The sequence below is a fragment of the Vigna radiata genome, chromosome 11 (genome assembly GCF_000741045.1).
Source record: "Vigna radiata var. radiata cultivar VC1973A chromosome 11, Vradiata_ver6, whole genome shotgun sequence".
Taxonomy (NCBI): domain Eukaryota; kingdom Viridiplantae; phylum Streptophyta; class Magnoliopsida; order Fabales; family Fabaceae; genus Vigna; species Vigna radiata.
In genome coordinates, this window is record NC_028361.1 from 15,058,719 (window position 1) to 15,070,896 (window position 12,178).

Here is a 12,178-nt window from a genome sequence, read left to right on the forward strand (position 1 = left end):
GTGTAGAATCTCTCGGTGAGATTCTTAGTGTTTTAAAATGAAAGTAGGGGCTCAGCCTTGGGAGTCATTCTAACGCTTCAATGGTCAATCAAACTCACTTAAAGAGGTTGAACCATGTGGTGAGAAGGAGCAGGAGGTCCTTAGTCTTGGGGGATCCCAGTATGCCTCAAGGTGCGGAACGGACTAACCTCGTGAGTGTGGCAGGGTGGGGAANCCAAGTTTCATAAGTCACCACGGGTGCAAGACTCGCCATAGCCCGACTATCGTTTTAAAGTCCGGACGAGTCAAGTCTAGAAATTTGCATGCTTAGGTGATATTTTTGAATCTGTTTGAGATAAGTTGTTCTTGTATGTTGCATGTTTAATACAACTGTATGATTTTATATAATTAGCTCACCCTTGCCTTGTTTGTTGGTGTATGTTGTATGTATTTCTTTTGCAATGATCATTCATTTTTGAATGTGAGCAGAGGAGAATGAGTTCACCTTGGAGGACGCCTTGGAGAGGAACGAAAACACTGATGCTGCTCCTTAGTTCCTTAGGATTTCTGAACTGTTAATTTTCATTTGAATTCATGTATCTATTATGAAAAACTTTAGCATTTTTCCACGTGTTTTAATTTCTTCTAGCTTTCTGGATTACTGTAACCACAACCTAAATACTTTTCTTACTCTTAAACTGCTCTCTTTTATTATCAATGACGACGTCTTAAATTATATAATTATACGTTATATTTTGGGATGTCACACTTGTTCTCTGTTGTTATTTTTATATATGATGTGTTTCTCACGCGATAACAAATGATTATACAAGTTGGAAATTTGTATGATATAACTGAGAGAAATTTGTATGATATTATTTGTAATGAATAACTGAGAGAGATTAATATAATATAGATAATTTTAGGTTTAATTGTTTGGTTTGTCTCCAGTTTAATTGAAATCTGTCAAATTCATCCCTTTTAAAGTTACTATTTTGTTCACATGTAATTTTAAAAGTGTCAATTGTATCCAATAATAAAAGAATTTGAGTCATTAAAATCCTTTCAGTTAAATACAGACTAACAGTGTTAAGTGACTAATGATTTAATAATAGAAAATTAAAACAAAAGAGTTTGGTTTAGCTGGCAAAGGAAATCAAAACGTGGATTTCCGTAAGTGAAAAGAATCCCAAGGAGATTATAAGTGAGAGATGCGTGGTGGGTAAGTACAGAAGTTATATTCCTCTTATGGATTTTGTTTACATTTTATTTTAAATTTTTTACTTCATTTGGTAGAATGTAAACTAATCTTCTACATATTTATATTATATATTATGTCTTGCTAAATTACATATTTAGCATATAAACCGGGCCTTTGCAATTTTAATAATTTTACATTTAAAATTATCATTTAGTGAGTATTTTATATCCAAGGACTAATTTATAGGATAGGTTATTTCAATTTTACTTTAAATATAAATTTAATATTTGCTGACAATATTGTATAATCATAAAAGACTGAAATTATTTATTTTAAAAATTGGAAGGTTCAATTTATCAATTTTAAATTTAAAGACCAAAGTATATTTAACCAATGTATAAGGATAAAAAATTATTTAGTGTTTACTTAAATTAATGTTATATATATATATATATATACTTTGATATCTTATGTTAATTTTAAGTTATACTGTTTTTATTGTATGATTTGTTTTATTTATTTAATTATAATATAATTATATAATAAACAATTTACATGTTTTTATATCAATATGTTATTTTATTTAGATTGTATGCTTGCAAGGGAAATTTGAAATATTTTTAACCACTATTCCTTACATCTCAACTTTATAAAAATCATCAGATAAAGTTAAATTTAATAATATGAATTAACTTTATAATAATAATTGTGACATTCTAAATATATAACAAGCATATATATATATAGGTAGTTCACAAATATAATATAGGAGAACATTTAAAGGTAGGTTAAACTTGCAATTAAGGTCTCAAGTTTATAGTCATCCAAAAGAAATATCATAGTTTAAAATTTAAATATAAGGAGCATCTCAAAATACATAATGACTAAGAAACTCCTAAAGAGTCTAGGTTGCAACATCATCTTCAAGCACTTGCTCTAGGGGAACCTCCTCAACATCTGCTCACATCCAAGTGGATGATCATCGCAAAGGAAAACATACACAAACAACACACAACACAGAAGCAAGGGTGAGCTAGATAAAAAAACAATATATGTATAGCAAAATCAATCAGTATCATCATGTTTAGTTGTATATAAAGTAAACAATTAAAGACATACAAATCTAATCATGCATCAAATACTCAACACGACTCATCCGAATTTGTATAACTGTCGAATTATTGGTAGTCTTTGCACTTGCATAGTTCAGCTGGCCTTCCCCAACACTATGCAAGGTAAATCCTCATAGCAGTCTATAGCTAAACTCTAAGACTGTAGACGAGGACCTCCCTCTACTCTCGCCACTCACACCGTTCTTCTTTATTTCAGCATGAACAATGCTTAGAGTGTAGGGATAGACTTACCATTTCAAAGCTCAATACATTTATACAAGACAACAACAAACCTCTACAACCATTTCCAATCATCTCACCCTGAGATGTCCAATTCATACTCAATTACATCACTATAATTCACAATCATGTTCTTTCAAGCCACACAATTCAAATATATAGACATACATAACACTCTTTCAATCAAACAACATCATTCAATCCAAATAGAAGAAGAAAAAGAGTGAAACTTACTAGGCCTGGTTACATAGCGCACTAGGTCGCACAACGAAACCAGGTGTTTTCGCATAGCACACACTCTCTCTCACCTTGCGAATTACTTCGGGCAGAGGCTCCAGGCCAGCACCAGTTGTAGGGCACACCTGATTCACCTTGTGAATCATCAATCAAAGGCACCACTTTTCAGCCACTCGCATAGCGCATCACTTCCGCATAGCGAGTTGCTCAAAACAAAGAGTCCCTCTAGGGAGGACTCGTTATGCGAGACGATCCGTATAGCGAGTCTGCATAATCTGCAGAACGCAAATTCTGCAGAATTATGCACTCCCACCATCTCTTACCAATTTCAGCTATTTTCTCCAAATTCTAGCCCCTTTAATTCGTGTTTTGACTTAGTTAGACTTAGCTATGTGAGCCTAAACCTTTCTAATACAAATCTGTAGTGATCTCAACTAAATTTCTAACCTAAAACACTTGATTCATTAACCTAAAGACCTAATTTCAATTCTACCATTTAGACCATGAGTTTAACCAACTTGACACTCCTAATAAGTCACAATATACCTGATAAAACTACCCCAACAACTCACTTACACCCTAGACCTTAATTCCTCCAAATCACCTTCTCACTTCCTCTAAGCTCACTCAAAGCATTAAGACTTATTTGAATTACTGCCCACTAACTAGTATAATATGTTTTTCCTCATCAGCAATTTTCAATTTGCAACACAACATCACACCCAACTCACATTTCACAATCAGACAATCTATAACACACAATTCATAATTTATAATGCACCAAACTCAACATACATCATCCAGTTTCTAATACAATCAGTAACACATCACATGGTTTAGTATATACATACATACATACATACATAGATATATATATATATATATATATATATATATATATATATATATATATATATATATATATATATATATATATATATATCTACATTAAGCTACAAAACACGTAATAGCCAAGCTCCCTTTACCTTGCAAGTCTCACAACACAGTTCCAAACACCACTTCTATAGTGCCCTTCCCAGGAAAACTCAAACAGCGCCCTACAACTACTAAAATGGTGATAGAAATCAACTCTTAGAGATAGAACTTGATGGAAATAAGGAGAAGGGAGTCTCTAGTTGCATGCAACCACTAGATTAGCAAGCCCTAGGTTCCAAGCAACGGAGGACAATGAAGAGCTACTTATCCACTAAAAACCCGAACTTGATCGGTTCAAGTCAAAGCTCTTGACTCCGGGAGCGCGTGATCACCACCTAAAAGACAATGCACCGGTTCAATGAGGAGATTTGGTAGAGAGAAGGCAGATAGAAGTAAAGGTTGAAGTTCTAGAGAGAGAAGTGTTCTTAAAAAATTAGATAAGTTTAGCATTTTTGAAAGTTTAACAGAAATATTAAAACTGCTTTCTTTTTAATAAAGACCCCTCCCATTTTATCTTAATACTACTTTCACCCCTCTTTATTCTTCCTTTAATAAATATATATATTTTTAGGTCCTTACAATAATAATAATAATAATAATAATAATAATAATAATAATAATAATAATATATTTTTTTAAGATAATTTTTAATTAAAAGTTCATTTCACATTTTATATTTCGTTAATATAGATTAAATTGATATAATATATTCTCAAAATTTCATCGCTACACTAAAGGAGACTTAAGAATCTTTAATTAAATTTTAATTTTATAATGACACTAGAATTTAATTAAATAAAAAATTTATAATTTTATGAATGAAATTAATGTAATTTTTATACCATTTTAATATACTTTTTTAACTTTAATATCGTTTTAATTTTAAGCTGTAATGTTATGTTTATTATATGATTATATTTATTTAATAAATAAAATATAGTTATGTAATGAACTATTTCGTGTTTATATCTGTATATTTTTTATTTTGCTCACATTATATATATATATATATATATATATATTTATTTATTTATTTATTTATTTGAAAAGTTTTAACCGCTTATTTACATCTCAACCTTATAATAGTTGTTGGATAAAGTTTAATGTAATTGTATTATTTATATTTAATAAAATTTTAAATGGTAGATATTAATGCTTTCTCATATTTAAATTTGAAAATTATATATATTTGTTATAATTTTAATACTAAGTAGTACTAAATATTATGGGTTATGTTTTCTAATGATGAAATATGTGTCTTCATTTCTTTATGCTGAAAATGGTATTTGGGATTGAGAAGTGGGCCGAAATAGATTTCAGCTGTTTAGAACAGATAGAGCTGGCGTTGATCTTAATAAAGAAGGTCTGCAAATAGTATTATGGAAAGCTTTTCATTGTCTTTTCTATTAAAAAAAATGGTTTAAATCCTTTAGTTGTCCCTATTTATGTAGAGTTTTCCCATTTTGATCTCCTTTTTATTAGAATTCCCAATTGAGTCCTTATAAGTACTAATTTGAATCAATTGAACCCCTATCGTTAAATTTAGTTAACAGGGTTAAATTTTTACTGAAATTAACTATTGACGTGACTAGTTTTTGAAACGTGGCATTCTCACGTGGGATTTGATAAAAGAAAATATTTTAAAAATAAAAATCCTGGCTTAGGTATCTTCTTCTCCACCCAAAAACAGAGAAAGCTTGGGGTTCCCTCCTCATCATCTGCGGCAGCCATCTACCCTCGACAAGACTAGTCCACCGCACGTCCCTATGGCTGACTGGGAAAGTTGCCGATGACTTCACCTATTCTGGAAGCACCGCCACACACTGCAGCATTTCTCCCTCTGTGCTCGGGATGCAAGCTTTAACACCTTGAAGCATGGATGACGACACTGTTGCTCGCCTCTCTGCTGACGAAGGTTCTCGTCATGACGTTGCCGTCGGCAACACTGGTCGTCACCGAAGCGTTGCTGACGATGATCAAAATGCATGAACCACCTTTCCTCTCCCCCAATACTCGAATCAAACATGAACACCAACAACAACGATCACATCACCTCTGTTTAGAAACCACACTCGCGTTGTCGATGCCGCTACAATTACCTTCCTTAGATGCAAAAGCCTTATTTCTTCTTCCTTCATCCATACCTGCAAAGGCCAACCCTCCCTTTCCTCTGTTTCCCTTTTTTTTTTCTAATGTGCGAGAAGATTGAAGCAGTGACTAGCAATGGAAGGTGCTGAACTTGTTTTTCTCGTGTTGTATTTTTTTTTAGCGCAATGAAAATAAAAGAAAAGTACATTGAGAGGGATAAGAATAAGGTCTTGGAGAAGACAATGGTAGAGGCTCTCTTCCCTCTCTTTTTCTTTCCCCCCCCCCAAATCCTGGGTGATAGATGTCTGATCCCTAAAAATTATTTTTTTTTAGATCCAAAGAAAAGAAATTCCTTTGATTGTTGTGCCGCGAAGTCCTTTGAATTTGATTTTAATTGGTCGGTTTTGTGTTGCAGGGCTTGAATCAAAGGTCAAAGAGTAAGGTTCCCGTGGTCGGAGCTGTGACTTTGAATCTGGCTGAATTTGTATATGTGGTTGATCAAAAGGATTTTGATTTAAACATTCCTATTACAGTTTTTGGTAGTGCTGTGGAGTCCCTTCCTTTACTTAGTGTATGTCTATCATCCACCATGTTTTAGTTGATTCTGTCGAGAGACCGGTGGTTATTTTCTTAATCAACATTGTGTATTTATATTTGGTTGTTTGTTGCATATATCAATTAGTTTGGTGGAATTAAGAGCGACTCAATATAGCATAGAAATAGTTCATAAATCAATAGTGTTCGTGCCTTTTTCACCTGTGGTTCAGCAAGGAGAAGGAGAAACTACCTTGGTTGAGAAAGATGAGCTTTCAACCTGCAACTGGAGGCACCGCTAGTCGGAAGCGTCGCCGGCTCGTTCCCTTCCTCTTCCAAAATAGGTTCACCAAATCGTGAGAAATTCCGAACCGTGCATCCACCACTAATGCTCCAACCACCATTTCCACTCTTATTTACCCATTGCTTATTTCTTCTCTCTCTGTTGTGTCTCTCTATGTTGTCTCTCTGGGAAAAAGATTTCCAGATAGGATTTCTGGATGAATTTTTCTTTTTATATTTTAATCAAACATTTTTCAAGTCAAACTTAGGAAATTCCACGTAACACGCCACGTTTTAAAAAATTGACACATCAATCTTCCACTTGTCCAAAAACTTAACTCCATTAAGTAAATTTAACTGCAGGAGTTAAATTGATTCAAATTAGTACTTATAAAGACTTAATTGGAGATTTTAATAAGAAGGGGATTAAAATAGAAAAACTTCAATAAATAGGAACAACCAAAGGGTTTAAAAAGAAATCATTGTTTATTATCTTCCTTTTAAGTTCACGTACTATTTTTTTTTTCTCTTTCGTTTTACACTTCATATCTCAAATTAAATTGAAGTAAACTTAAAATCCCTTAATTTTAAAATCTTGTAAAGTAATTTTTTTTTTCATTCCTCCAAAACTACATGTATGAGTTTAGGTTTATTGAGTAAAATGGAGTTTCAGAGTTTAAAATTTCATTTATTTTTATGATTACGATTTGTTTTTAGGAACTCAATGAATTTCTTGGCATACGTGCTCTTTCTTTTCTTCTTTTAAAATCTCCAAATCTTAGAGTATAAGAAATGTAACATCCCAATAAATATATAACATAAGTTACACTTCATTCTTAGGAGTTAACATGAATAATAAGTGAGAACAGTGAAGAATAAGCTGAGAGGTAAAAGAGATAGGAACAATATCATTAAAATTAAAACCGTACAACAGTTAGATTATATACAATATTTACAAATTAGACCGAACGGTCTTAGATAGAGTTCATTGACCTAACGGCCAATCATCAAAAGGTTCCCTATACAGAATGATTTACAAAACACAAGGCAAATAAACAACTAAACTAAGGACCGGACGGTCCTGCATAACGTTCAGGCACGGCCTCCACGGGTTGCTCAGCCTGCCTAGCATCCTCCAGAGTGTCTTCCAAGGTAGCTTCCAAGATATCCTCTGCTCACATCCAAAAGGATGATCATGGCCATGAGGAGAACAACCGAACGGACGGATACCGAACGACAACATAGACAAAGACACAACAGATAAGGGTAAGCTTATGTAAATTTAATTTATCATTACTTCATACGAGTAAACATTCAATACAAATCAATCATTCATGCAAGCATACAATTTCTATACATGCATACTACAAAACTCAAATCATGACCGACCACTAAGACACTGTCCGGACGGTATGAACATGTAGCTCGGTCGTCCCTAGCACCCGGTGTGGTGTAGTAACTGCCTTTCCTTATCAGCTGCCACCCGAGGTTAGTCCTCAAACGGTTATCTATTCATATAACCGCGGACCTCCTGCCATTCCCACACATGAGTGACCTTCCTCTACCTGAGAAAGCGCCCTCACGGAATATCAGGATCAGGACGACACCTGAGTCATTCCCACGTTCATACTTTACCAATCATCACCAATTCATGAGACATTCCTCCATTGGAATTCCCTTACTTAGCCAAATTCAATCAAGGTTCATTGTCACTTCCAAACTGTAAGGATGTTAAGAAAAATACCAGATACCAAAGACTGAATTAATAGTGACCGAACGGTTTAATCGCAATGAGAAACTGAGTATCAAGAAATCAAGTAAGTGTCCGAACGGTCACATCGAAGGTGAGTCTGAGTAATGGAAAAATGTCAAATGGTTGGGTCGGATGGTTCGACAAGGAATGAAACCATAACTCAAAGGATTGACTATAAGTGATAGTCATCCGAACGACTTGGCAAGAGTATTATAAAATAAGCACTAATAATGGTCGAAGGTTGGTCTATGACCGAACACTTATCAGACCGAACGAATTGGGAAGGAAGAAACTCTTTAAATGAGTAAAAGGACTTTAGTCAAATAAACTGGACGTCTCAATAAATAAAGGTTCACTAGACCGTTCAGTCATTAAGTGACCGGACGGTGTCAAAGGAAGAACATTATATTTTTCAAGTTTTATAATTTAAGTGTCAGCCTAAGGCAGAACACTTGGAAAGCCGAACGCTTGGTTTATGACCAGTGTTCTCAAATAACTATCCATAAAAGAATTAGAGGAAACCAACTAAGTTTAGTAATCACACTAGGCCGATCAGTCTAAACAGACCAAACGGAAAAGGGAGGACCGAACGGTCCTAATGACCTTCGATCTCAGTTTCATATTTTCTCTAAGTTTCATACATACTTATATCAGTGCAGAATTCATAGTTTTATACTTATCATACAACTCATACAACAACATACCATATTTCAATCATAATAAATCAAACATACATTAAATCAGGCATACATTCAAACCATAAAGAGAAATTATAATTAAACTTTATAAGCTTCCCTTACCTCTAATTCCAGTTAAGACTTTGAAAGTAGTTTGGTAGGGACAATTCTTCTAAGTTTTCCAAGGTTAGGTGTAACCCGAAACCGGACGGTTCAATTGAAAGAGGAGACCACCAAAAGTCTTCAGGTGTGATCTGAATGGTGATCGGAACAGTAGAATGGTTAGAATTTTAGAGAGAAGGTTAGGAGGTTTAGAGAGAAGGAGGAGAGTTTGAGGTTTCAGAAAGTTGAGTTTGAGGAAGAAGAAGAAGATTGCATGGAAAAGTGGCGTCAGGTTTCATTCTTACCTTAAATACTGCCTCCATTCCGAACGGTCGGCCAACTCCCAGCGTGACACCTGACTTCCACTTTCTGGGGTTCACTGCTCTGCTGCTGCTACACGGATCACGAAGGAAGGGAATTAAAAGTTTGACAGAATTTGTCTCCCACTAACCAGGGAAGAACTGGACGGTCGACACGTGTGCTCCACTAAAGAGGGTATTTAAACGGGGTGTGACAAGAAACCCTTAAAATAAGAGAAATTAATTTAGATTTTACTTAAATATTTATTATATTTTATTAATAATTTATGATTCATTGAAATTGTAAATTCTAGAAACTACATTAGAAATATGAAAGCAATAAATTAGAAACAAGGAACTTAGAAGATGGTCACATGTTTTACGATGAAAGGAAATGAGCTTAATAAGAATTGTTATTAAACACAATTTTAATAAGAAAGCAATAAATAAATAAATATGAAAGCTCATTATGAGAAGTGGAAAGGAGAAACACACGTAACAAAGATAATCACAGAGAAAAAGAATAACATAAAATGAAATAAACAACTGATAATTGTCCATTAGTTATATGAATCCAACCAATGATGAGATATGTCATTTCGCTACAATTTTTAATTAATTAGTTCTTTTAACTAATGATCCAATTTTTTGTAAAATTGGTTGACCAAATTATGTTCTAGGTTAATCAATTAATGAGGTTTTTTATCTTTTATATGTTGCCTTTGTTGGAAAGAGTTATTCTTTCCTTCCACCTTTTATATTCACTTCTTGCTTTTTTTTCTCACCAGAGTTCAAAAAACTAATTCTACCCATATTTCTTGCTTATTAGTATTCAAACCTAGATAAATACGTAAAAAATGAATTTACTCCTCTAGATTCTCATCATAGGTTAATCTCTTTCACATCTAAGACTTAAGCACTATTCATAGATTAGGATCTTCTATGATTCTCACCACACAACTCATTTTATTCTATTTTAGTGTGAATATGTTATTAGAGATCAGGATATCTCACTTTTAGAACTTCCACATGTCAAATCACACACTAACTTTGTCACATCACAAAATTTCTCCTTGAAATTCTCTCAACATCTCAAATCATATTCTTTATCCATAGAAACAACATCACATGTATCAAGCATGCATAGACACCATAATAATCTCAAAGCTATAATAATCATGCATAGAATCTAAAATAAACCACTTCAAATAGACAAAGAATCACAAAACCCAAGAAACCACACTAACGCTCAACATCAAACCTTTTGCATCAGGAAGCGCTCAACGAAACCAACTTTTCTATCAACAATACAAGATGAAAGAGTTTCCAAACCTATAGAGAAAAGTGGCACTCAACAATACTCTACCATTACTAAACGCCAAAATATTCGCACATGTGGTCGTTTAGCGACACAAACCTGACACTTAACGGTCTAGAGCTAAAATTCTACTACGCCTTCACAGCCAAGCTTGCGCTTAACGCCACACTAGTGTCGCTCACCACCATATCAGAAATTAGCAACTTTAGCACTATGATTTTAGGAAACGAAGACCAATTTAGATGATCAAATTGATATTCCTCACTCAATGCTTGGCTCAAAAACAGGTTTAGGTTTCAGAATGAATATCAATTTGCTCAAATTACCAGATCCTTAATTTCTTAACTCAACACCAATTTCAACCAAAAACAAAAAATATTCAACATCAAACACAACAGAAACTCTACATGCTAAACTACCAATGTCAAACCAAATCAAACATGCAACATAATCCATAAAAGCATCAACAACATTGAAAAGAGGTAGTTTACTTCTCTTACCTAACAAATAATCAAAATGATTTAAAAATTCTAAAATAACTCCAAAAGAAGAGTAACATCTATCTACTCCTACAAAAAACAAAAACATCATGAGGACATATCGTTAGAATCACTGATTAACAAATACTCAAACTAACGACTTAAAAGACACATACAAGCTGAGCAGACATGTAACACATATAAGAAAAGACCAAGGATAAAAATGTTGAAATTTAACTTACTCAAACAGAAAATTTGATAAGTTTAAATAGAAGAGTTTGTCACTAAAATCAATCTTACAAGCTAGTGAGAAATCAAAAAACTCAAAAAAATAATTTTTAAAGAATTAAAATGTTTTTAAATAATAAAATTCGTTTATAACGAAACTATTTTTATTAAAATAATCAAATTTTATTAATTTCAAATAACTTAAAATGTCATTTTTCTGTGCCTTTACAATATTAATAACTTTTTCTAATTTAATACCAAAAAACATAATACTTAAAGTAATGGAAAATCCCTAAATATGAAATGTACTATCTGCAAAATCCCTATGGAGGAAACTTTGATGCAAAATATATACACGAGTGACTCTTCTAAATTAATTCTTGAAGTTTTCTTCATAGAAGTAAGACCACACAATTCAAATTAAATATTTTAGAAATACAATATAAATTAGATTGAAAAATAATGTGATTTGATTCTAATATCTAGTTTAATTAACCAATTCAATACCATGCCTTTTAATTGAACAGGTTAATTAAACGAGTTAACTGTTAGAACTTAAATTAGAATTTTTAGAAAGTGATGATGATAAGGGGAATTGTATGAAATTTAAATCTATGAATTGACTTTTCGTATCCAATGCTTTCATTTTTCAACCTCTGTTTTTAATTTCTTTTTGCATTTTGAATATCTATTTGTGTTTTATAATTGTGTTG

The 12,178-nt window shown here is 32.9% G+C and overlaps 1 protein-coding gene across 1 annotated transcript in view; it reads left to right on the forward strand.

Moving 5' to 3' along the window:
• The window catches only part of LOC111240604, a 3,046-nt gene extending 2,513 nt beyond the window's left edge, over positions 1–533 (forward strand). The window contains exon 4 of the mRNA XM_022776003.1: positions 469–533. Coding sequence (XP_022631724.1) covers positions 469–533 — 65 coding nt within the window. The remainder of the gene's footprint in view (positions 1–468) is intronic.
• Positions 534–12,178: the final 11,645 nt, after the last annotated feature.